The sequence below is a fragment of the Choristoneura fumiferana genome, chromosome 12 (assembly GCF_025370935.1).
Source record: "Choristoneura fumiferana chromosome 12, NRCan_CFum_1, whole genome shotgun sequence".
Classification (NCBI taxonomy): Eukaryota; Metazoa; Arthropoda; class Insecta; order Lepidoptera; family Tortricidae; genus Choristoneura; species Choristoneura fumiferana.
The window spans coordinates 13,431,104-13,457,824 of NC_133483.1; the positions used below are offsets into that span (position 1 = coordinate 13,431,104).

At 34.8% G+C, this 26,721-nt stretch overlaps 2 protein-coding genes across 5 annotated transcripts; one reads left to right on the top strand and one right to left on the bottom strand.

Moving 5' to 3' along the window:
- The first annotated feature begins 339 nt into the window (after nt 1-339).
- Nucleotides 340-3,812, top strand: LOC141433400 (multiple inositol polyphosphate phosphatase 1-like). 2 transcript variants are annotated; one of them, XM_074095423.1, is made up of 5 exons: nt 343-631; nt 809-1,242; nt 1,319-1,396; nt 1,789-2,246; nt 3,559-3,812. In XM_074095423.1, the coding sequence occupies exons 1-5, from the start codon at nt 466-468 to the stop codon at nt 3,710-3,712; spliced, it is 1,290 nt and encodes a 429-aa protein (XP_073951524.1). In that variant the 5' UTR covers nt 343-465; the 3' UTR covers nt 3,713-3,812. The 2 variants fall into 2 exon arrangements, with proteins under 2 accessions (XP_073951525.1, XP_073951524.1); XM_074095424.1 differs by lacking the exon at nt 1,319-1,396 and having other exon boundaries at nt 340-631.
- A 12,538-nt stretch (nt 3,813-16,350) lies between these two features.
- Rab3 (RAS oncogene family member Rab3) lies at nt 16,351-25,179 on the bottom strand. 3 transcript variants are annotated; one of them, XM_074095426.1, is made up of 6 exons: nt 24,702-25,179; nt 23,428-23,534; nt 22,847-22,964; nt 21,518-21,636; nt 19,822-19,993; nt 16,351-19,036 (listed from the first exon to the last, which is right to left on the bottom strand). In XM_074095426.1, the coding sequence occupies exons 2-6, from the start codon at nt 23,532-23,534 to the stop codon at nt 18,890-18,892; spliced, it is 663 nt and encodes a 220-aa protein (XP_073951527.1). In that variant the 5' UTR covers nt 24,702-25,179; the 3' UTR covers nt 16,351-18,889. The 3 variants fall into 3 exon arrangements, with proteins under 3 accessions (XP_073951527.1, XP_073951526.1, XP_073951528.1); XM_074095425.1 differs by lacking the exon at nt 24,702-25,179 and adding an exon at nt 23,624-23,726; XM_074095427.1 differs by lacking the exon at nt 24,702-25,179 and adding an exon at nt 23,609-23,632.
- Nucleotides 25,180-26,721: the final 1,542 nt, after the last annotated feature.

Sequence of the window (26,721 nt, forward strand, 5' to 3'; positions counted from 1 at the left end):
CACATTACAATAATTAGGTACTGGAGTGCTATTTTAACAGTCAAGTATCAAATTTCATGAAAAAACTCATCGAAACAATAACCGCTTAAAAAGTGAAATTTATGATAATAAGCTACTTATTAAAAATAATATATTATTACGGTGTAAAGAATAACCAAATTATCACACATTTTTCGATAGAGTCGTCCAATGTCAGGTCACTAGTCCCCTTGGAGCGATTTATGCAAATAACATTTTATAGTCGCAATAAATCCTCATCTCAGATAAACTTTAGGTCACGTAGCAACATGTTGCGCATATATATTTTGATGCAGTCGACTAACAAAACAAGTATTATTTGCATAATGTTGCTAACTAGTGAATTAGAAATAGTCGACAGTCTATAGTGACCAGAGTACGAAGTGTCCTTAGTGTTAATAAAGTTAATTTTTTTTTGCCCACTTAATATATAAATAGCAGTTGATAATGAAATACTTGCTCTCCATTACTTTCATTTGTTTTAGTTACATAAGATTTGCAACTTCTTCGTTCTGTTATTGGAATACGGCGTGTTCCTATAGATATTTCTCTAGTGTAACTCCGTATAGTGCAGTGAGGGGAGACATAAGAGACTCCGTCATAAATATCAAAGGTAATTTTTCTCAAAATTATTTCATCTTTATAAAAACTGTACTTGATTGCATGTCATGACAGTTATAGAATTTGGAATAATGGTAATAATGCAAAAAGAGCTAACATAATTACTAGTGAGTATGTAATTAATTAATTCAATACAAAAACATTACAAAATCATGACATTGTTTAACAGAATGTGAGCCAGTCAGCATCTGGGGCTTGTTTCGACACGGGAGAACACATCCCGCAGCTAAACGGGCTGGAAAGATGAAGGAAGCAATCTCCATTCGGGATCTTGTCGTCTCGAGTTACGAAAAGGGCAGGTGTTCACTTTGCGCCCAAGATATCGACAACCTTCGGGACTGGCCTGTTAACTATGACTTATTTGAAAAAACAAACGCTCTCCAAGACGAGGGTTACCAAGACATGTTTGGTATCGGCTATAGACTGAAGACTGTTTTTCCTCAGTTTTTAGACAAACTTGAACACGAATCTTATTTATTTAAGCCGTCTGATCATCACTGGAGTAAAGAGAGTGCTGAAGCCTTCGTTAAAGGCCTTGGCAGTCAGAATCTTGTAATAGATAATCAAAAGATTCTGAATGGTCCTGATTTCATTTTCAATGACGTAAGTTACGAATTGAAGTCAAAGCTAACTAGGAATTAATAATAGTAATCTTTATTTTGCAAATTGTTAATTCTAGGGCATTGATAGTAGCCAAAAGGAAGATGAATCCATTGATGAAGCAAATGAATACACAATATCCTCAGAATTTTTAGCGGTAAGTGTGAATAATTTATTTTGAAGATCGGGAAAACACTTGTTTAAAAAATTATAATTTAACGTTCATGCTTTTGACAGGCAGTACTTAATAAAATCCACAATTTGCTATTAGTAAATTTGTAATTCTTTATGAAGGTTTAATGTATTCTTTGTTACTTACCCCAAGTAGGTAAGATAAATCCGCGCGTTATGTACATAAATGTGCACTATGCATATTAACTAGAATGATAATATACTCATAATATCAGTTGCTTAATTTGGGACTAGGCCAGTTGGTGTAAAAATTATATAATTATATATTCATTTTGGAATATCAAACAGCTATCTATCGTATAATAATTTTTAACAGTCTCCACACACAAGTTCCAATATATTCTATTTCTAATATAGGCAAACGACAGAATCCAAAGACGACTGGGTATCGATTACAGTCTCACAGACGATAACATAACAGCTCTGTATGATTTATGCCGCTATTCTTGGTCAGGACTACACAATAAAGCCAGTCCTTGGTGCGCTCTATTCACAACTGAGGACCTCAAAGTTTTAGAGTACATAGAAGATTTAGTGCACTATTACAAAAATGGATACGGACGCAAGAACGCATCGCAATTTGGACACAAGCCGTTGCAAGATCTACTACAAAAATTCCAAAGAGCAAAGGAAGGAAAAGGGAATATAATAACAGCGTATTTTATCCTTGCTGAAACTTTAGAAGCGACTTTCACTGCTTTGGGTTGGTTCAAGGACAGCCAACCTCTTACAGCAGTTCAAAAAGGCAGAGACCGATTTTGGAGAACTAGTAAATTTAGCGCATTTTCATCAAATCTTTTTATGGTTTTAAACAGGCAAGTATTATTTCAACTGTTCTACCTATTATCCACTAACATTTTAAAATACCATAATTTAACATTGATTAATTTTGAAATGATGGTCGAAAGATATCAAGAAAAAAAACCCCGTGCTCACTTCCAATTAGGGTCTTAATTAAGTAAAGTTGAGGTCACCAAAGTGTTAGTTACCTCACTCAGATCAGAATAACTGAGAATAACTGTTTAGCGAGAGAGGTAATGCGGCCAGTATTTTTAAAACGTCGATGACGTATTTAAGTTTTAACCGACTTCAAAAAGAGGAGGAGGTTCTATGTTCCAATGTTTGTATTTTTTTACGAGTATGTATGTTCATCGATTACTCAGTCAATTGTGAACCGAGATCTGATGATGGGATCCAAGGGAAATCGAGGGCAAACCTCAAAATAAACAAAGTAACTAAGCCGTGTTTGGGCTTAATGGAATCGTTGTGAGATGTACTTTGGCTACAAAGCACTAAAAAGTGAGAAATAAAGACATTTTTTAACAAAAAGTAAAACCGACTCCAAAATAATGAAAAATAATAAAAAATGGAACCAACTACCAAACCCTTGAAAATATACTCAGCGGCACAAAATGTACCACCCTACATACAAAGTAACCTATTTGTGCATAAATTTGAGGGCCAGATTTTTTTGCAGCTCAGTATATTATATATTAGTATGTAGGTGAGGTAGACGACTATTGTTCCACTCCTGCTGGCTCGTGCTGAGGCACCGACTTCGAACTTTTGGAGTCGGTTTTATTTTTTGTTAAAAAAAATCTTTTTACATTTAATTATTATATTATATTACATCTTATATTGTCAGTATTAGTGTGTGTAGTAGGATCTACAATGTGGAGTGTTCCGACGAACTCTTCGATCTCATCCCAGCTGCTAAGTTCCATCACCGTAGCACGCGGTATAAGGGTGGTTTTTACCCGCACCATCTCGATGATTGGTGCTCTTCCACTGTGCGGTTTAAACGTTTCTTCCTACCTCGCACGTGTGAAACATGGAATGGACTCGCTGCTGGGGTTTTTCCATCTAGCTATGATTTGGGTACACCTTCAAAAGGCGAGTGTATCGCCTATTTTAAGGCCGGCAACGCACCCGCAGTCCTAATAATGCTGTAGGTGTCCATGCGCGGCGGTGATCACTTATCATCAGATGACTCACCTACTCGTTTGCCAGCTGTTTGTTATTTTATGTATTTATGTTATAAATGTATTTAAATTATGTTTATTTACCTACTTACTAAAATGTCTAATCTTATTTTAGATTATGACTTAAGTATATGTTTACTTTTAGGTGCACAAACAAAGATGTAACTGACTACCATGTCATGTTCTACATGAATGAAGAGCCGCTAAGATCAGTGTGCGAAGGAGGCATATGTTCTTGGGGTGAATTTGAAAGAATACTTAGCCCTTTCTTGAATTCCACACAACGGTACAGCGATTGAGACAAAAAGACTCAGAAAAGTTCAAAGTTTTGTATACGCAATTTTGTTTAATGCCCATAAATTGTAAAATGTGGCAAATAAAATGTATTTTACACTTAAATATGTAAATTTTAATAATCCTATAGCATAAGTATAGATTTTGTAATTCGCAAATAATTATCAAATTAATTATTATATTATTATTTATTTTAATAATTGCAATTTCTTCAGGTCATATCCGTAACCAATTTTCGAAATCAAATAAGATTTGGAAGTATTACTACTTGATGATATTTGTATATCTATTGGATTTTATAGAATTGGAGTAAATTTACCGTCCTAGATAAATTCCAGGAAGTCTTCGGCCATCATCATGTATAAGTCCCAGGGCATCACAAAATAGGAAGGCCCTTAGTAAGCAAGTCATGGTGATGACATGTCTTGATTACTGTACTTTAAGGACACCAACAATGCCAAAGGCTCTGGACAGGTACCTCGTCCAGTATTAGAGGTAAAACTGCCAACGTCTCCTGTAATGCTTGTCAAGACATTAATGATTAAAAATACTGACTTTTCTTTTGGAAATATATTTTGTAGCAAATACGACGAAGGAAATAAATAAAAATATAATAATAAAAGTTACGGTTTAAAAGAATCATAAAACGATTAGATTCTAGAAATGTCAATACAAAGAATGCTCGTCGGAGCGTATAACTCAGTCTAGTAGGTGTCTGGGGAGTCTTAGCAGAAAATATCCAGACATCATTGCGAGGTACAGACAGAATGAGTTCATGGAACTAAAAACTGCTTTTTAAATTGATGTGTCTGTATTTTTTAAAACCATTGAAAGTAGAATATTGAACGTTGAAGGAATGGAAGGAATGTTCAATACGCCGGCAGTGATATTAGCGAAGCATGGAACGTAGCGAGCACAAATTCATCAATATCCAAGTTTGTGGTTGTCATGCTTTAGGTTGACACAGCTGTGTAGTTAAATTAACTTCCTTGTGTGTGTATCTATTATTGCTTCTCGTTAAGCCTTGTGTTGAAAACAAGAGCACGATTGAATTTGAACGTGGGTATTCTATGATGCAAATGAAGTTTTAAATTCTACTTTTTTAGTGTTTTATTGTTATTGTTTTTAGATATATTTATTTACTGTTTTTAGACATATTTAATGAGTATACAAAGTACCTAAACTACACATTGCTTAGTAAATTAAATACATATGCTAGTAATTCATTTACGATGAGAAAACTGGCCAAGAGCGTGTCGGACACGCCCAAAATAGGGTTCCGTTGCCATTACGAAAAAATTAAGATATATTTTATACGGAATCTTCTAAGTTTAGGTATATTTTATACCGTAGGCTGCTATTTAAGAGTAAAATTAAGTACTAATAATTCTCAAGCAAACTTAGCCGTTATAAATTTCCTTGAAAGTTTGATATACTTACTACCATCCTAAATTTTTTCAAATTTTGCCACCCACCGGTTTAGATTTTAGAGGGGGGGGGGGACGCTCGATTTTAATGAAAATTTCCACTGTAAAGTTAAATATTTCACAAAAAAATCAATGAATCGAAAAATCGTCTTAACAAATCCCTTATGGTTCAGAAATAGCTATCCAGCGATACCCCACACTACAAGGTTGGATGAGAATAAAAAACACCCCCACTTTATGTGAATGGGATTTTTTTTTTTAGTTTTTTATTGTACCATTTTGTCGGCATAGTTTTCATATATATCCATGCAAAATTACAGCTTTCTAGCATTGATAGTCCCTGAGCAAAGACAGGCAGATAGACAGACATGGCGAAACTATAAGGGTTCTGTTTTTGCCATTTTGGCTCCGGAACCCTAAAAACCAATATTAATTATGTACCTATATTGTTTTTTTTTCTCGGCGTCCGTCCACTGTTTATGAACTAAAAAGTCGGATGGTTACAAATTTTATATCATGGAAACCGTGACACTAAGGGGCTGTTTCACCATCCATTGATTAGTGTTAAATGACGGTTTAATGTGATGCCGTCTCTATTTGTTTTGTTCGAATAGACGGAGACAGTTAACACTAATCAATGAATGGTGAAACAGCCCCTAAAGAACGATTGATAAAGCAACTAACTAATTTTGTCTGTACATTTAATTACTTTCACTTAATAAAGATTATTATGGATTCGATTAAGATAAGAGAAGATGAAGAGATGCTTTACAAAATCAGTGAAATCTCATATCTATATTATCTAGATTTTATGTGAAAATATAATTTTTATTTGCCATGATAAACTTATCCCAACTTAAGGATTTCTTTAGTGTACAAGATAACGCAATCTGGAGCATAAAAATTACTACGCCGTTTGAGGATAACCTATTATTAATTGTGCATTTGAATTTAGGTACACAAAAAGGTTGAGTCCAGTTTTCATTCACAGAAATGATACGATCGAATCAGGAGAAATAATTCTTGTAGTTTTGAACATTGGCACAGTTAAGTTAACAAAAAGCAAATCAATTCGTCCTCATTATGTTAACCATCGTTAACCGTAAGTACATGAGCCCAAGCAGCCGAAGCATACTATACTGCATTTTAATACCGGCTTTTCGACACCCATATTTTCCAGTGCAACCACTTTTATCGCTGCAAAAGACGGGAGATGTCAATGTAGTAAACGATGAGTAACATAACAAAGACGAACTGATTTGCTTTTCTATTTTTAAATTAATTTTTAATACCTAAGTCATTTTTATTTCTTAAATCGTCTTATTTTGTTATCTACTTGTTAACTTAAACACCCTGTAGCTGCTAAAGGACCTATTGATTGTAGAAGGAAAATGAATATGACCGAATTTGAAGGAAATTTTATGTAAAAACTTTTGTCCGCAGTAATCATAATGCTATTCGTACAAATATTCGAAAAAAACCTGAAAAAAGGTACATTCAACCCTTTTGTATGACTTTTAGTATGTTCATCTGGATACCGCAAGGTACAACTGTGCCAATTTTCAAAACTATACGAATTATTTCCCCTGGTTTAACCTACATAGCAAGTTAAGAGTTTCCTACTTTTATATAATTAGTGTTTCGTTAAAGAACCGTCTATCGGCTTTTTGGGGGGCTACTTTTAATGTCAATTTAGTACCCATTATAACTTACAACAATTTTCGACTTAACCTACATAGCAAGTTTCCTACTTTTATTTAAATAGCGTTTCATAAAACAATTGTCTATCGGCTTTTTGGAGGGCTACTTTTAATATCAGTTAGTACCTATTATAACTTACATAAATCTCGCCTCGACTTTGGCGTGAAATATATTCTCATTATTTTAATATAGTACCCAATTATGGGTACTACCCAAAACGGATGCGATGTCTTACTGTAAACGCTTACGCTCCTTCGTCTTTTATTGATATTTCTGGTCACTAAGTTTATCGTTTAAGTTGCTAAGCATGTTTACTAACTTAGCGTGTTGACAAAAATACTTAATATTGGTTTCTCTTTACCTATCTAACCCTACCGAACATATTTTTTTAACTAATGTGTGTCTAGTCTACTTATAATACAAATTATTAATGATATAAGTAAATCTAATTTTGAATAGTTAGTTATTATGAGTTGAAATATGTTCATAGGAATAACATTATGTATTAGTAAAAAAATATGATCACTGTCTGTCTGTCTGTTATGAGTTCAGATCACTTGTTTGTTAGTAATAACAACGTAAGAACAAAAAAGTATGAGGGAAAAAATATGAAGAGTGATTATTATGAACACAAATCGGTAGAAAAAAAAAATAGAAATAATAATTTTATATGAGCCAATATGGACCCTTGTCTTTGATATAATCAGAGGAATTAGAACTAATCTATATTTTTTTAGGGTTCCGTACCCAAGGGCTGACAAACAAAACCCTATTAATGTCGCTAGGCATCCTTCAGTCTGTCCGCCTGTCCCTCACGGGTCTATGTCTCAATAACCGTTGATTCTTTATACATGACGTATACTTATTGCCGCTAGGTACCTACGACAAAAAGTAGGATTATACCTATATAGTGCCATGCACGAAGACGCGTGATTTTGTCAAAATTAGACATTAATGGCATTGTAATAAGAACCACGGCACGCGTCATCATGAATGACTTGTTATTGCCAGCTGCCGTTTAATCTGGGGCCACAGCGGACAGTTCAGAGGTTTGGCAAGCCGCAATGCTTATTCAAATCGTTCTAGTGCTCCACAGCTCGTAAGCTCTCAACCGAGTGAGCGTACTTAACACCCTTCATTTTATAGGGGTTAAAGATGGATTCGTAAAAGTTTACGATTGTTAACTTTAACCCCCTTATTCATAAACGACAATCAAACCTATTTTAGTTAAAATGCCGCTAAAATTCGTTTGTCCTTATCTTTCACTTCGACATTTGTATTTGTTAGAAAGGGACAAAGCATTTGTTAGTTAACATAGGCTTGTTAAGTTTTATGAATAAGGGGGTAAGACTTTAGAGTCTGAGACATATGATGTTGAGATCATTTATACCGCTGTTGCGTTAATTTGTACCTCGATCAGCATTTACATTTCTTTTTCTTTTGTTCTACGCAAAAGAAAAAAAAATGTTAATACTTTTTATTATTAAGCCGATATTAATTAAACTTAAACAGAAATTAACTGTATTCTTTTATTTTACTTAAAGAACAGAATCTAGCTACGTTCGAGACTTTCATAACAAGTGGCTCTATGAGATTTTCGAAGTAGCTGGGATAATATGTTATTTTTTACGTCTTCAACCCTAACCCTAAAAAAAAATCATTTAATTATCGAACCTGCTCTTAACAAAGTTATACGGGTCATCATCACCATCATCGTCATATCTGTCGTAAGACGTCCACTGTTGGGCATAAACCTCCCCTATTGACCTACAGCCGCTCCGGTTGGAAGTGACCTGCCTCCATCGTGAACCTGCGGCTTCGGCAAGCAAGGAATATTCCAAGTTTAGGTATATTTTATACCTTAAGCTGTTATTTACTCTTAAACTACTAATAATTATCAAGAAAACTTAACCGTTATAGTATTCCTTGCAAGTTTGATATACTTACTACCATCCTGAATTTTTTCCTCCCACTGGTTTAGATTTTAGAGGGGGGGGACGCTCGATTTTAATGATTTTTTTTCACTTTAAAGTTAAATATTTTCCAAACAAATCACTGAATCGAAATATCGTTGTAGCAACCCCGCAATGGTTTTAAAAAACCTATCCAACGATTCCCCATACTACAAGATTACTTTTTATTTTATATTTTTTCCCGCCCTTAGGGTAGGATTTTTTTCCAAATTTATCTGAGACCAACATCGAAAAAAAATTAATTATCAAAAGCGTGGTCACACATTACAATCAGTGAGTGAACAATCAATCACCCGTTTTCCTACGCTTAGGGTTAGATTTTTTTCCAAATTATATGGGACTAACTTCGAGGTATGTATACCCTTGCCAATAAAAAAAAAATATCAAAATCGGACTAAGAAAGACAAAGATGAAGAGCTTAAAGTTAGGGACTACTACACCCATATCCATAGTCCTCTGTAATGCGTTCTAAAACCGTTGGCAATTAAATTACCAGCATTAAGCAACCGATTTTACTATGACAACTTTCTTATCTGTGGTAATAGGTAACAGCAGTAACGTGTAATGCTCATTACAGTATCAAATACAGTACTGAAATGAGTTTCAAATTTGGAACAGCTGTCCTACTCAACACAATTTAAATGGGCCACGGGGGGGTTGGTCACCGTAGTCCAACTTTTGGAACTACACTGTGATAACGGTAATGGGACTTTTGGGATTAAAATATTAGTGCCACTTGTCCCATGGGACTACTCAATGGGACTAGTGGGACAGACGGTGTTCTGGTATCAATAGACACAACATTTTCTCGATACGAAATGTCACTTTGGTATGTTTTTAAATATAAATCGCACGACAATTTGATCTCGAGCGGCAATAGTACATTGTGTCTTAAGGGCGGTAAATAAGGAATTACGAACGAGTCTATTAGAAGCCCGAAGTCAAAGATTGAGGGCTTTAATGAGTTGATGTTCGTAATTCTAGTACCGACCGTGTGACATACAATGGTTTTCATCACATTTGCGAGTAAAATTGTATATTTGTAAAAGAAAAACTAATATTTTTTCAAAAATTGCCAATACCGCTGACTGCGCTCTTGGCAACGCCAGCTCCCCAGCAGCATGTGCCCGACCAGCACACCAGCACGAGCAGCACGCCACGCAGTAACAGACTCATTTACCGACCTTGGGCTTCATGACAAGAGAATTAGTACGGGCAATTACTCATTTACCGACCACGGGTTTCATGACAAGCACATTAAGGTCGAGGGTTTTATTTGGGGGGTTGCAACCAAGGTAGCCTGCATGTTACGACATGTTTACGAGCTAGTAAGTATGATGAAAAAGAATAAGAACTTCACTGATTTGTCTGTGTCTTGAAAAAAAAACATTCGTGACTGAGAGATTTGTCTTGCCGTCATTACTGTTGTCATTTTGTTTGTTGTTTTTTTGCTGTGTTGTTGTTTAAACTAAGTGACAAACTAATTAGATTTTTTAAGACACTAGCCTATTGCCTTGTAAACTATTACAGTTACGTAAAAGCGTACGTTGACATTATGATGTACAATATACGTTTCAGCAAAACCAATTTGCAAATTGGCCACAAGTTAATCGCAATAAGCCATTAACTGCGCGAAAATTACGCGGTATTAATAATTACAGGAAATCAACATTAATACTCTTATGGTAATGCGTGAAATACTGATATGTGTACAGTGATGTATACCTATGCTTTCAGAATTAGTAACTGGATCTACAGTGCCGAGTTTTTTTTAATAATTAATAATTACCATAATGACAAACATTTACTGCAGATCATTGCATCCAAATTGTTAGTACCGATAACTAGCTCTAAGTCAAAAATTTAAATTAAAAATGAAATTATATTTAGATTTGTGCATTATATTATTTAAAGCATTGTATTGTAGCTTCCACTATATATTTTAATTTTTAAACTTATCTTTTGTCTGACCCCGACTGAATGCTCCTCTCATCCACTCAAATTTTGACTGGTAGAGATCCCTTAAAGGGATAAGTTCGCCTTTGTTCATATTTCTCAATGTTTGTCAATCGTGTTTATTTACTTATTTTGTACAATAAAGAGTTTACATACATACATACATACAATTTACAATGCCTACCAAAATATTATTGTAGAAAAAAACATCTTCAATACAAGCTGTTCTCCGAACTAATTTTTGTGTTGACTGTAATTGCATTGTCATTCAAACTACGTTTCTGTACCAAATTTTGAAGCAATCTGATTACTAGAAGTTGGTAAAATTACACTTGCAAGATTCGAAGACAACTTGCGTATGTACTTCTTACATAGTATATCAGTACCTGGGCTCCTGGGCTCCGCTCTGGCTGAAATTCGGTACCAAGCGTTTTCCCAGAAATAAGACCAAGCTAGATCGATTTTTAATCCCCGATACCCTTACATACTAAATTCCATCGAAATCGTTGGAGCCGTTTCCGAGATTTTGATTATATTTAAGTTTAAAGGTATATATTTATGTAGATAGATTTGTTCTCTTACAGTTGTCCTGAAAAGTAGATGGTTTTAGAAATAGAAAATAGAAATAGAAATATTTATTCGCTCTACGTAAAAAATACAAAAAACATTTTAAAGACAATTTGAAAAAGGGGGTCTACTACGAAATTCGAAAACCGAAGTCCGCACCGCACCGTCTCACTTACTCTCGTGACGAAAAATAAATGTTATAAATGTTATACAAAATTATTGACTTTTTATTGAAGACCTTTGAAGACATAAAAAATTATAACCTAACCTTTTCAGGTTTTTTGCTACTTTTAGCTGGAGAAAACTATATGAACTGATTATTAGCCGAAACGTTATATTAGGGTATACAACTTTATGCTATACAAAGGACTCCCTAGTACTTACAGTTCTGAATGACATATACTGATTAACGCCTTTACCTTCGTCACACGCGTCAAACGGGAACCACTCGACAAAAACACGAGATCCCAATTTGCGTTATCAGATTTTTACATTTAATAAAGAATTTTGTGATTTATTAGGCTCCATGTAGACGTGTGATACCCGCATGGATATGAATATGCGGTATCGGTATGGTTGAACACGCAATTTTGAGAGGAACTCTGCTCAATAGGTAGATGTCCCACACGCTAACGCCCAGTAAATGACACCTTTGCCTTAATACTGGGACTCTGAATCAATTTGAATTCAAAATGATTACATACGTACTCTATTAATTGTATGGGCCAAGTTTCCCAAAACAAATTGATTTGTTATTATTATTAATGGCGGATGGAAAGATCTAGTGCAAAGTCCGTCCGGATCGCTACTCCTATACTTATTGACTAATCTAGCCGCCAAGCAACAGTGCTTGCATTGCTGTTTTCCAGCATGATAATAATAATAATAAATAATAAATAAATATGATGAACACGATAATAAAATTACTAACACGTGAGGTCTACCTTAGGCTGGCAACGCATCTGCTGCAATCCACCGTTGTTGCGGTTGTCAACTAGTCGTGGTGCTCACTTACCATCTTTCCACCACTCTTCTCTATAAGCGATAATATCACGCTTAACAGTTTTACATTTACGGGTACTAGCTAAAACAGGAGAAATATGAAAAAGTGTAGGTCTAAAGTATCTTTTGAAGGAAGGGAATATATGGAATGATAAATCCAATGGTTATGCTAAATTTAGGGATATCCGATTACAATAATTCCCTGAGTCACGACAATGTTAACAGCACCAGTGGAAATAACTGCATGACGACCGGGTCTCTAACATTTTGCGGCACGCCCTGTAACTTTCTGAACTTTCGACGCAACCTTCCATCTCGTGGGGGTAGTACGGCAAACAATATTTTGTAGCCAATTTAGGCATCGTAACATCCAATTATACTGATATTCCGAGCTATTATAATTCTGGAGGTCTTGTGCTATCTACATTTTATAAATACCTACATACAATAGAGCTATTGAACTATAGAAATGAACGCAATTTCATCTGTGTGAAATCAGTTCAGTATGTACCTAATTAAAAACAGTTTTTTTTAATTAGGAGACATAATATAACAACGGATAACATCATTCAGTAATTCAATTTGAAAATATTTTTTGTTAGCTTGTAAAACTTTTCTCTTTACATAGTTGGTAGGGTTACACACGATAATCGTATATAGAAGTACCAGGAAGATGAAAAATGTATTACGTCTTGGTACCTAATAACTAAATTAGATGATTACTAAATTCCCCCATGCACCCATGTTTTGCTTGTTTGTTTGGTCATACTGGTATCTGTGCAAGGCGCGGGTAAGTTTGTAAAGTGTTTATTTTTGTACTTTTCTCTTTATAGTTACGATGTCAAATTGATTGATTGAAAAGTATATAAAGTACGAAGAGTGGTATACCTCTACACTTTAATTAAGTATCTGTGTCATCTATTGGGCATTTTGCATGTCGAGGACATTTACCTAATTTTTGACAAATACACCAAGTTTAGATGCGGTAATTTTTCGTGTCAATGAAAAGTATAAAAAGACGAAGTAAGGGATCTATAGGATACGGTACTATTTAGAGTACATACCATTCCCTGAAGCGTTCAAAACACCACATGAACTAAACATACAACTAGTAAAAAAAAACTTCGATTTACAATGAACATTCTATTACCTCCAATTCTAAGGATATGGAATCATATTAAAAATTAAATGGCCTTTTTTAGTACTAAAGATTTTTTCGTAGTTTTGACTCATTCTTAATAACGAAATTTTAATATTTCGTGTCCGACTACAACAAAAGAAATGCTTGAATGTAACTCGCACATAAACTAAGATATCTCAAACCCGTGTCCCATAATATGTATTGACGCCAACAAAGGAAACAAAGCACGAGTGCAATTCCCTAACTAAAACAAAAGAAGAAATATTGACTTAGCGCTTTGCCTTTTCGCGATAGAAACTTTGAAGGTGGTCTTCCATTTGAAGAACCCGGATCAAGTTTGTGTGAAGGGATAATTCAACGTCATTCTGTAGACCACTATTGATGACGTTAGAGTCTTGCTCAGCAAAAATGGATGTCTGGTGTAAATCCGTAGATTCATTTGATACTGTTATCCTAAGATCTGGGTGTGATTTGAAAGGCCTTTGATACGAATTACTTTTACTGACAGTAATATTGTTTTCTAAATATTATTTTTGATCACATTTTGTTTGTAACTTAACTAGGTATTGCTGATGTAATAATAAAAATGTAAGCAAATTAATGTTCTTAATAATTCTTTATTCGAAAATTCGAAACTTCATTGTATATATATGTTAAATACTTACAAAAAGGCAATATTTAAGTATATTAGTTGCTTACTAAGAAAAAACAATTTGGGTAAAATACTTATGAGTAGCTGCTTGTTGCTTAGAAAAAAAAGTTGTATACCTACCGTCTAACATTGTTAAAAGAAAAATTAGCAATAAAAATGCAGCACGATACTTTATATATTCGAAATGGTATTGAAAATTTTACGTTGCTATTGCTATTAGTACAACTTAAAATCTTCTGATTACCACAACTCTAAGTAGTACAACCTATCCACAGCTATAAAACAGCACTACCTACTGCTTTAGGGGCTCTGATGAAATATCAATGTATAAACGACGCTTTCGACAGTATATTATCATTACTAAAGCCCGAAATTTTCGATAGTTTTACTGAAATATATCGTGTTTACATATTTTTGAGAGTCAATGTAAGTTTTCTTTTAGGTACTTTACATAAGCCATTTTCCTTCCTCTGTACCTACCGATCGATAAGCGCCATCTATCTGAAAATGTACACATAATCATGATTTGTATATCTGTACGGAGGCAGTGTTCAATTTGCTTCAATGTGAACGACATAGATGGCTCTGCTAATACTGAAAAATGTTCAATAAATTTTGTACATAAGAGCACATCGAAAGTTTTTATTTTTATTTTCTATGTCCAGGCCAATAATGGCGATATACAGTCGAACAGCAAAGCTGTTCTTAGGTGCGCCGAGCATCTCCCGTCTCCCCGCACGCTTCCTCAACGTCAATCTATACAAAATTAGATTGATTGGCAGACGGTGCACAGCTACTGAAAAACGCTAGCATAGATCCCTGATTTCAGCTCTATGGCACAAATGGCATCCGTTCGAATATTTGTGAATGTGATACCGTGTGTTCGATACCACCGTTCATCCTTGACCCAATCGATCGCGCTTTGTGACCCAGTTTAGCTGTGGACTTGGCTGGTGTCTCCTTTAATGTTTCGTGTATTATCATAGCAAGCATATTCTTTATCCAGCCATTTACTATGCTCTAGTGTAGCTCCTTTATATCACACGGTTAAAGTCTGTAACTCTCTTTTAGTAAGTATTTAGGTGCATTAAAAAGTTCTGAGACTAAGCTTGAATATAATTTAAAAATAATAAATAAATACTGGCAGGTTAAAGTGCCACCACTATTAAGTTTTAAGCAGTCGTCAGCTATCTATAAAACTCCGCACTAGGCTCCTACAGTGCTACATCTGGCCAGTCGTGCTTTATTAATGCGAGTCTTGGACCATAAAAAAAGTCCTGTGGAAGAGACTAGAAGCGTTCGAAACGTGGTGTTATCGTCAAATGCTCCGCATCAGTTGGACGGATAAAGTCAGTAATGTGGAGCTCCTTAAACGTATGGCGAAGAGTGTAGAGCTGGTACGCACTAACAAGCGGCGGAAGGTTGCCTATTTGGGTCACGTACTGTGTCGTGACAGATACCATCTATTGCAAACTATAATGATGGGCAAGGTGGCAGGAAGCGGAGGGTTGGAAGAAGGAAAATGTCATGGCTTCGTAATATCAGAGAATGGATCGGCATCAAGACCGTGAAACAACTGTTCAGACTAGCTCTGGATAAGGAAAAATTTTAAAAACTGACTGCCGACTTTCAGTAATGGAGAGGCACTTGAAGAAAAAGACTATTAAGGTGCAATTCCACCAGCGTGCGGCACTGTGCGGCACACTGGTGAAACACATTGTTATGATCATATGCCATAACAATATGCAGCACAGTGTCGCACAGTACCGCACACGGGTAGAATTGCACCTTTATTCACACGTTCTTTCCTTCCACAATTTTGCATTTTATGCTAGGATCTGCTACACAAGGTGACGGATTTTTCAAGTAATAGCTAATTCTGGCTGCGGTTCTAAGAATAATATTTTATTTGAGCGAATATTCAACGTGTTAAGTGTTAACGTGCTGACTGTAAGTGTAACCAATACTTTTATCCCATGCAATCCGTAACAAATATGAATTCGATCACTGAAATTGGGTGTATTTTGTCTTTAAAGATTTGAAGACACCATATAAAAACATTGCCAGTTTAATAAAAGCTTGTAAAATGTGTCTAATTTACCTTTGCGAATATGACAATTTGCAACCAAATAGATTTACTTTATTTACTGCCTGTGGTTGAAATAAACTTTAACTAGTAAACTTAAACTTAAAAGTGATAACGGTGAAATAGAAAAACACATAATTATTTAATATTTTATATAATTATATTCGTGAATCTTTTACACGGGTGTATCTTTAAATAATTCCTTTAACACACAACAAATATTATAATATAACATACATTATGAATAATTTCTAGTTTTTATTCTCCCGCTTACCGAGCCGAAATTTGTGTGATACAACGTAGAAAAAAATCCTCGAATATTTTCTGCAAATCATAATTATGATTATGTTTACTGATAAATATAGAAACATGATCTTTTGAATTAAAGTTGCTATTCAACACAACCTACCTAAAGCCCGTCACTACGATATGCCTCTTTCACGCCCTGCTACGCTACAGGACTTATACACACTGCTAGTACAATACGGCTACTGTTATATCTTGCTTCTTTCCTATTTGTTTATATCTTTTAGTTACCATTCTCCGTCGTAGTTGTTGGTAATTGAAGTTCAATTGACATAAGCAGTTTTAAACCTTGAACTAATGCTCAGAAGCATCGAGAATTTTAAGATCGCTTGACCATTGATAATTCATAAGTTTTCATAATGCGTTCATATTTAATACCTTGCAATAACATTCATTTCTGTTTGAGACAACGACAAATTGTCACTATAATAATTTCTTTTATAAATTTGGCGTCATAATGTTATAAATTGTAAAGAATAGCCAACATTTTATGACAAATGATGATAATGAATGAGAGTTTTTGCCTTACGAAGCGTACGTATATTTATAGTTCGGATATTCCCCATCAAAAGTATTGACGTTTGTTCTTAACTAATACTAAACCATATGTAATTAGTTTCTAAAAAAATAATGTGCTCATGTATCAACAGAATTTGATATAAATCGTATTGTCTATGTCATCTACCGATACACCTAGATGTAGGTTCATCGCGAAGGAATCACGAAGAACATTTATATTCTACAAAATACTGTGGGGTCCGCTTATAACGACCGTTAATAGTTCGTTATAGAAGAATTTTAACATCAGCGTAAGCCAAATTACTAACAAACATGAATAGAAAAGTGTCAAATTAAACCTTTTGCTTTTTTGCAAGAAGTCGTTATAAGCGGATTTCATAAATAATTAATGCAGATGCAATAAAACTAAATAGTACAGTTTTATAATACGTCTTACTTATTCTAATGACTGTAGTTAAATAAACACCTATAGTTAAATATTAACATAGCGTAGTAACAAGAATACAAACAGATTTATATGGTACGTAGATATAATACTATACAGTAGTTTTTTATACACTGGTTAACGTATTTACATAGTGAAACGCTAAGTAGTATGCAACTGCCTGATGTTAGTCGAAAATAACATGAAGCATAACAATTATTGCCTACATCGAAGTAGGTAATAGGCATAAGATTACTAGACAATTTAAGTAACAAATTTTACTAAGTATTTACTTAATAAAACTTTTTCTCAAAGGAACATTGTAAACGCTAACATAAATGGACGAGAAAGCAAGCAATAGCTGAATGTCTTCTTTATAATATTTGACTAATATTTACTAATTTTAAATGAAAGTGACCATCCTGAGTCAATTTTTATGACTTTGGTCCAAATAGAGAGATTAATTTAGTCATTTTAGCGCGCCTAATAAAATCAATTACACAGTTTTATTTGTTTCTCGTTGTTAATTGAGACTACGTTTAAAAACAATCTAATTTTGCAACAACGATTAAGGGTTCAAGCTTATAAGTAACTAGAGTAAGTACTAAACAAAAGCCAAACTATATCATCACGGATTTTTTGCGGGTTGTTAACAATTATATTATTATGAATTAGAATTATCAGATCCCTACTCCAGCTCACGATATATAGCTACCTAACACCTATAGAATAATCAATAATATATAGATACACATATGCTTTAACATTTCCAATTAATTTTCGTTTAATTATGTGTTAATGCTATTTTAGTAGGTGTTAAAAAACTACGTTGCCGCGTGACAAACACTATGTTTCGGTTATAGTGTAACACACAATGTGATCACTAATCACGAAACAATGAATTATGGGGTTATTACATTTTCAGTAATTAGTAAAATAAGTATAATTATGTCCGTTTAATAAAATGTATAAAACCGATCTTGGTACGGACAATGAGCGTCCATGATTGTTTTTACCTCTAGCCCTATTACTGCAGTAACTCAACGCATACACTCGTGGTAGACAGCTAGCCTCTTTTTCTAGGTCCTATCCTATATAACATCGGATGTTTTTAGTTTGTGTTGGAATTCGATGTACAACTGGTTAGATTATTTATTTAGGTAAATAAACAGTTTATTCATATTATAAAGGACATAAAAATATTACTTTAATCAGAATAGCTTCGACTACCAAGAAGTTTTATTACATTTACAGATTATTGTTAAAAAAATCTATTTAAAACTGTTATTGAATTGTGTGATGAAGTACGTAGTCTTAGAAGCTATGTACGTAGCAATTAATCCATTGATTCCATTTCTGATAATACGACCCACGAGTGTTAAGCGCTATCGGTGACGTCGACCAGTTCCTTCTAGTGTTGTATCTACATTAACAGTTGCAGGCGGGGCTGCTGTTGCCTTGAGGCTGCTCCGTGAGACGCTGGCCGCGGGCTCCACCGGCCAACATGGCAGGCTCGGAGTCCAGACTCTCCGACATTTTGTCGCAGATGATGTCCACCAAACGCTCGAACACAGACTGGAAGAGGAACAAACATTTTAAGGGAAAGGCAAAGGTCGAAACTGAGCGACGGATGGACGTGATTTTTGGGATAGAGATAGTTTAAGGGCCAGAGAGTGACATAGGCTACTTTTTATTCCGGAAAAACGCACAGTGCCCGAGGAATCAGCGCGCGATAACCGACTTCCACGCGGGCGAAGCCGCGGGAAAAGGCTAGTATATTCATAATTTATAGAATGATCCAAATATTTAAAAAGTACTTGCGACAGGGTCTCACCATCAAAAAAATGATCGCAGAAAAAGGCTACCTGAACATGGCAAATATAAAATGAGTGCATGCATTTATGTGGCACTTTTGTTTTGGTGTATTTGGTTTATAATGAACGTAACAATTGTGTACCTAATTGTGTCTTAGGCACCAAATTTGTAGTACAAAGAAAAGTCCCATTTTTAAGTGTTTTATGTATGCGACAGATATTGAAGATGATCGTAGTACTTAAAGGTATAGAGTAAACTGAAGTAGCAGTGGTTAGGTAACTTGCTGTAGGAAATAATATCTGCTGAGTCTGTCTTTGAGTGGAAGTCGTACGATTCGGCAAAGATCGTGGATCGTCTGAATATGTGGAGATTGATTGAAAAAAGCTAATTATAATTATAAGATAATGATAATAATATGTTCCGGCTCTTGAAGGAAAAGGGAAATTCACCTCGTACCTACACCAGGAGATGTATATTAGACACCAAGCATGACATCTTTACAATAGTCAAATCCTATTTTTCTTTATTGTTACTTGATGTCTCACCTTAACATTGATATTTTCCTTTGCGCTGGTCTCGTAGAATTCGACACCAAGTTGCTCAGCGAGTTGTCTGCCGCGCTCTGCGCTCACCACACGCTCTTCTTCCATATCACACTTGTTTCCCACGAGAATAACTTGGGCATTGTCCCACGAATACGTTTTTATTTGTGTCACCCTGTAGAGTTACATTGATCGTTAACACGTGCTAGTTCTTTTAGCTTTTACTTAGCATTGGCTCCGTTTTCGCCAGAGATGTGCGAGGATTTGGTGCGAGGAATATGTTTTTCATTAACCAATAGAAACGCTTCATTTACCTCGCCTCGCTCCGCTCAGCTGTTTCCACCAGTGTTTCCACCAGTGATGTGCTGTGCGAGGATATGTAAATGAAGCGTTTCTATTGGTTCATGAAAAACGCATTCCTCGCAACCCAACCCCGGCACATCTATGGTGAAACGCAGCCTAATAGATTAGAAGGAATCTGGGTGATTATTTTGTTTGGTTCACATTTTTTTATTTATACCTCTTCTTTTTTTTGTCTGTCTGTGGCTCATTGCTAATTGGCGGATGATGGATGCAATATGGCGGCGAAAGCATATAAGATGGATAAGACTTTTATTAAGCTTCGATTAATATTTTATTTTTGTACATTTGTATAGAAATTTGAGTGATGTTAATAATGTTCCTAATAATGGTGAAGTATCACTTTACGAATATGCACCTCTTACATCTGTAGATGTAAAGAGGTCATTTTCCCTACATAAATGGATAGTGAACTATAAAAGGAATGCACTGAAAATATGTAATATAAATATGTAGAAAAGAAATACGATTATTTACTACAACAATAAAATTTTCTAAAATTTTTTCAGTTATGTTCTCTTTTTTAAACCAATTCCATATTACGTATATCGTTCGGCATGATTTTTAAATTTTTATGTAAATTGCATCCGTCATGCGCCCTCTGAAATCCCACTGCTCATTGCTCTGCGCAGGGGGCGACACTAGCGCAAACCTCCATGACATTTTAATAACTTTAATTTAGATTTAAATAAGTTTACACACAGTATGACAAATACTTTCTACGAAGCATGTGACAGTTTCATCTTTTCACTCAATGCTTCATAGTTATGTTTGCAACCTTTTTTTCATAAAGAAATTATCACACATAGTGACAAATATTTTGTTTACGTTGCACGTTACAGAATAATGTTTCCTGTTAATTTAATGTGCCATAAATATATTTACATTAGAAGTAGCACTGGAAACTTTACGTTCAAACATACATTTTTGTAGGTACTTACACCTATTGCTAGGTACATAAAAATATCTTTAAAAGTTGATTGAACCGTTCTTTATTTGAATAATGACATTGAATTGTCATGTCATATATGGTTCTTCTTTTATTTTCATCATTTGCGTTTTATTTACATTTTTGAGTGTGTGTGTCTGTCTGTCTCATCAAAGCTCTCAAATGGACGGCCCGATTTTGATGTTTTTTTTTGTTATTTGGCTAATTTAATAGAGTAACTTAAGTAGCTAAGTTTTACCAAAAGTGGTTCAATCCGTTTAAAAGATTGACCAACTTTGAAGTGAAGCTGTCAGCGATTTTCAACATTTTAATTTGAACTACAAACTAATATTGCAAATTTTGGAAGAATTTTGTGGCAAACATAATAATTTCATTTGCTATCTCACTCACCAGTCCTGGACGCTGTTGAAACTCTCTTCATTGGTGATGTCATACATAAGTATAAAACCCATGGCTCCTCGGTAGTACGCTGTTGTTATGGTGCGGTAGCGCTCTTGCCCTGCCGTGTCCTGCAATTTTAAATTGAATAATTATTCATAAAATTTAGGTCCTTTATGTAACGTCACCCATCATCATAATCAGTATTACTTATGATCATCATCAACATGAGCCAGATAAAAAAAAAAAATTAGTCATAAAATAAATAATACAGTAGGTAGTAAGTATCCATCTCAGCATACGGCAAGTTTTTCAAGTTGAAAGTATTAAACGTCTTCCCAATATTATTTTATCAGAAAATATATTACATAACGTAAACAAATAATATAAAAGAGAGCTTGAATATATTTGGTTGTTTGTCACGCTTTCATGTTTAAGAAGTGCTCGACCTATTGGGATACAATTTGGTGTTTGTAGATAATTCGAGCTCTTGGCGAGAACACAGAATATTTTCTTTCCGGAAAATTGTTTAGATCTCACGAGCGCGCGATAAACGATTTTTTCACAGACGCGTAGACGAAGTCACGGGAAACAGTTAGCATAAATTTAATATTATTAAAAATTTATATTTAAATGGCTACGTACTTCTTTACAAATTAACAAGAGCCATGTTCGTTAGGAAGTTACCATTAAGGTAAAAAGCGAAGCAAAAAATCATGGTTATCGCTATCACATCGCTGAATTTTAATCAAAGAGAATAATAAATATTTCAAGATGAAGATCTCCCAGCTATTTAAATATCTAACAACCTTTTTGTAGGTATCGCTGCAATCTTCGGGGTAATTTAGGAGATCGGGATACTCCCCCTCATTACACCGCCTTACGATTGCTCAAAGGATCGTTGGAAATACACCTTCCTGGTATAATGGAGATACATTCCCGGTCGAACAATTACCTGCTTTAGATCTCGCTATTATCAATTATTTACGCATTAGAATGGAATAGCGATATGTTTAACCTTTTGACCGCCGATCTGATATTATAAGACACCCAAATGTCCGGCCACTATCGCCGTAGTCTTATAATTTAAAGCTGGACACTTTTGCAGCTGTTGCCCCATTATGATATTTTTCTCCTTACTTACGTCTTACTACTACCTACTAACTAAAAATTCAAAGCGACGGTGAAAGTCAATTCACACACACACACACACACACACACACACACACACACACACACACACACAAACATCACGCCTGTATTCCTAAATGGGGTAGGTAGAGTTCACCGCTTCGGAGCCACTTTTAGCAATTTAAGGGCAATATTAAAGTCAATACACACCCATATCTGGAGTTTGACTCGTTTGTCGTGGCGAAAGACTGTCTTAACCTTGAAGTCGATGCCCACCGTCGATACGAATGCTGATGTGAACGAGTCGTCCGCGTAACGGAAAAGAAAACTGGAAGAAACATAGAAGTACTTTAGGTAGGTACTTAAACTTCTGTACCTCTAATTAAGAAGCACTGATCCTTTCCTCTCCTTCTATGCGTAAATGTCTTGCGTGAATGTGGTTTTTCGCTCATATCGTGCATTGTAACGCTTGTATATCTAGCTTGAAAACACATTCTTTACACAGAAGCAATTATAATAATACATAGACTAATTTATTGTCTTTGTATGTAAAAGCCTCGTTTTACTATATGATACGACTATGATAGTCAGACACCCGTCGAAATATAAACCAGAAAGTAAAGAAAGCAACCTTAATAAAAAAGATACACGTAACACTGACGTCAGCTTCAGTAGTCGGCGATTAAGTAATTTGTAGTGTCGGCAGATTTAAGGTTTTTGATTGACCTAATCTGTTAATGAAACTAACGTTATTTGATCTATTTTAACGCTTTTTTATTATTATTATTTACCTGGTTTTTCCTACAGAACTGTTTCCGATGATGAGCAGTTTGAACATATAATCAAAGTTTTGGTCGGACGCATCCTTCTGCCATTTCGGGTCTCCGCCACCGGCCATCTAAGTGAAAAAAATGACAAACGTAAGTATTACAAAAACTATATTAGATTAAGAAAATCATATTGTAATTTTACCGCTTAGCAAACTACCTCTTCCTCTTTAATCTCGTCATATCCTATGTTATTATTTTTTGCATACATAGAGGAGGTTCAGGAAGTTTGTAACACTTGCAACTTCGTCAAATGTTTGTGTTTCACTAAACATAAATGTCGCATTTTCAGCGCATTACCCGTTAAAACCCATTTCCATTAAAAACAACGATTAAGTAAAACCGAACTTTAATACCCTTACTGTTAGCATTCAAATAAGCCTAAAGCGGCAGAACTTTGGCATGTGGTAACCGTAACGGCTTATCGGTTTGATCTGTTAAATGAAATACATCTGTACAAACATGTACTTAAAGGATAAATTGATATAAACGTGTACTTTATGTATGTTTAAACAAAGCAGGAGTAACGGAATCGCAGATAATACAATTGTGTCGTCACATCCTAAGCGATATGGAGACGATTTATATTGACAGTATAAAATACTCGGTTTACTGTTTTTAAGCATTTATTCGCACGAAAACGTGTATAAAGAGCAAAAATAAATGATATTCGGGATATATCACGATAATCGGTTTGCAACAATGAGTGAGAAATGCCGATTTTGTATGCCTTTTTGCGATAGCTATAAATAGACGGAGCCCGTGTTTTGTCCGTTGTTTTTTTTCTACGATGTTGCCATCCTTTATGTTTTGTTAATCTCTTTCAGACGCGCAATGACCGGGGTTTCTCGTCGGTCCAAATGAATTCACAAACGTAATTAATTACTTCATTCAATGACTCAAAGGGCTGCCGTTGTTTAATCGTTAATTGAGTTGAGAATTCATTAAATTACTAAAGCAAGGCATCATAGGTATAACAGAATTTTGGTTTTCCACCTTTTTAATTATGTATTTCTCCATTTACCTATTTCGTTTCAAAACGTACTTTGTTGTTATTAATCTTAGTTTTTTTTATCAATGGTGATAAATTATCTATGTTATGATTAGAATTTTGACGCTGTATAAGCTATAAACAAAACAAAATATGTAAGGATTTTAAAGTAGAACTTGTCTATCGAAGTAATAAATAACAAATAATAAATATGCCAGAAGCTATAATATACAGTTTGATTACGAACCTCAGATGAGCTCTTCTGCAGTAAATCGTAAAATTATTTATTTATAACGCCGTTTACGATTTGCCGTGATCGTAGCCGAACACTGCTGCTGTAACTTTCGCAACACCCGCCTCCGCGGTTCCAGGCGTTTATCGATTTCCCGCTACTGGCTACTCTACAAACTTCTGATAATCAAAATATTCTACAGAAACTCATGTATCATCCGTAAAATTCACACTTTAACTTTAACTTTAGAACACGACACTAGTTTCAACGAATTGATTGTATAAAATCGATAATTTGTTAATTTTACTTTTTTAACTCGTTTTTTGAACACGAATTTTTTATATCGATACCGCAGACTATATTTGTTTCTGTTTTCAGACTGTGCGTTTGTCTCGGAATTTACTGTAAAAAAACTCGGCTTAGGGGATGAGCAGTGAGACGCGCTCACAGCTGTTACGTCCGCTGTGTTCCCTGTGACATGGGGAGAAAATTTCAAGATGGCGGAACCCTGCGCACGCATATTACCCGCGCAGTCCGTCAAACTTTTCATCAAACTAATCGTATTCACAGTCAATTGTTTTGTTGTTTGCAACAAAAAAAGCGCAAAAAAAAGAAATGCAGCAATTCCGATACTTCAGTATATTTATATAAATGTTAAAAATCAATGAATAAGCTAGTTTGTAAATAAAATATCCCAACATAAGCTTGTTGAATTTTTCTCTTGATACTGGACGAATTGACCGATTTATCCGTGAAATCGTCTATATACAGAGAATTTTAATCTTTCGTACTCCAAGGAAAGTTATATGTTTTATAAGGGGTGTATGGAATTCACGGGACACTGGGAGGCTATTTTTGGAAGCAAGCGTCTTCGCAGGCAACTGCTATTAGATTTATCGTCACATCTCTGCTTGAGAGGAATAAAGCCTTTTACGTCAAGGAAATTTCTTAAGTGTACATCAATGGGGTGTGAAATAGGGTCTTATCTGCGTGACAACTACATTTCAAGATTTTTGTCTTTATTCTAATGGAAAAAGTAAGATACTAATACAGAGAGCAAATTTAAGATTTAGTACTTTAATTAATGTTATGTTAAACATGGCACAATTACCACCGGAATGGATATTTCATCAAAAATATCAACAATTTTAATACTAATTAATGGGTTTCACATTCTTGAAATGATTCAAATTCTCTTAATTCAATTAAATTTTACAAATACATTAAATTAAAAATAATATCTAATTACTAACACAAGTCACAAATGCTACTTTACTAAAAAAAATATTTATATTTTAAAAATAACCTCAACCTAAAAAAGCTATAAAAAACCAAGATTGTTTTCCTACCATAATTTTTCAAAAATGAATTCGAGAAGCATCCGTCCGTATTAACGAGACCCTTCAAATGTCATACTAAGAATACTTCAACCAGTAGTGTAAGCGCAAACTCTTTCTCTTCGAATAAAATATTTTTCTACGTAAAAAAAGGAGTCCATGCAGCCGGGTGAATTGTACAGCCCTTGACAGAAGCCTTGACCCATGACCCAATTGCTCTCAGAGTTCCAATTGCGAAGAGCCTGTAATTTACATTACTCAATACATTCTGCTTGGTAAATTAGAAGGTTACATACGAGTGATCTGAGAGTAATCAACAATGCGTGATAATATCTGGTGCTTATTCAGAGGGCATTTTCCAAAGCACTGGAAATTTCAGATTAGGAGTTCAAGTGGCCTACTTTTAAAATTTAGGTATGCATCGGTCTTATTGTCTTTAAAAATCGTTACGGCCCGTGTACGTCGATGAAAATGTATACTATCTACAATACATACAATATTGTTGAGCGGTATAAAAATCAATGTCGACCTTTTTGAACTTGAGACGCCATGCGTCTTCGACAATGTTATTTATTACTAAATGAAGTCTCTTTCTACAGTTTTTGTGCCCAATCTGATCCCGTCTTATCTTGAAATACTTATTTGTTTAGTGTTATCCTACTAATATCCTGCTTCCTACTAATATTATAAATGTGAAC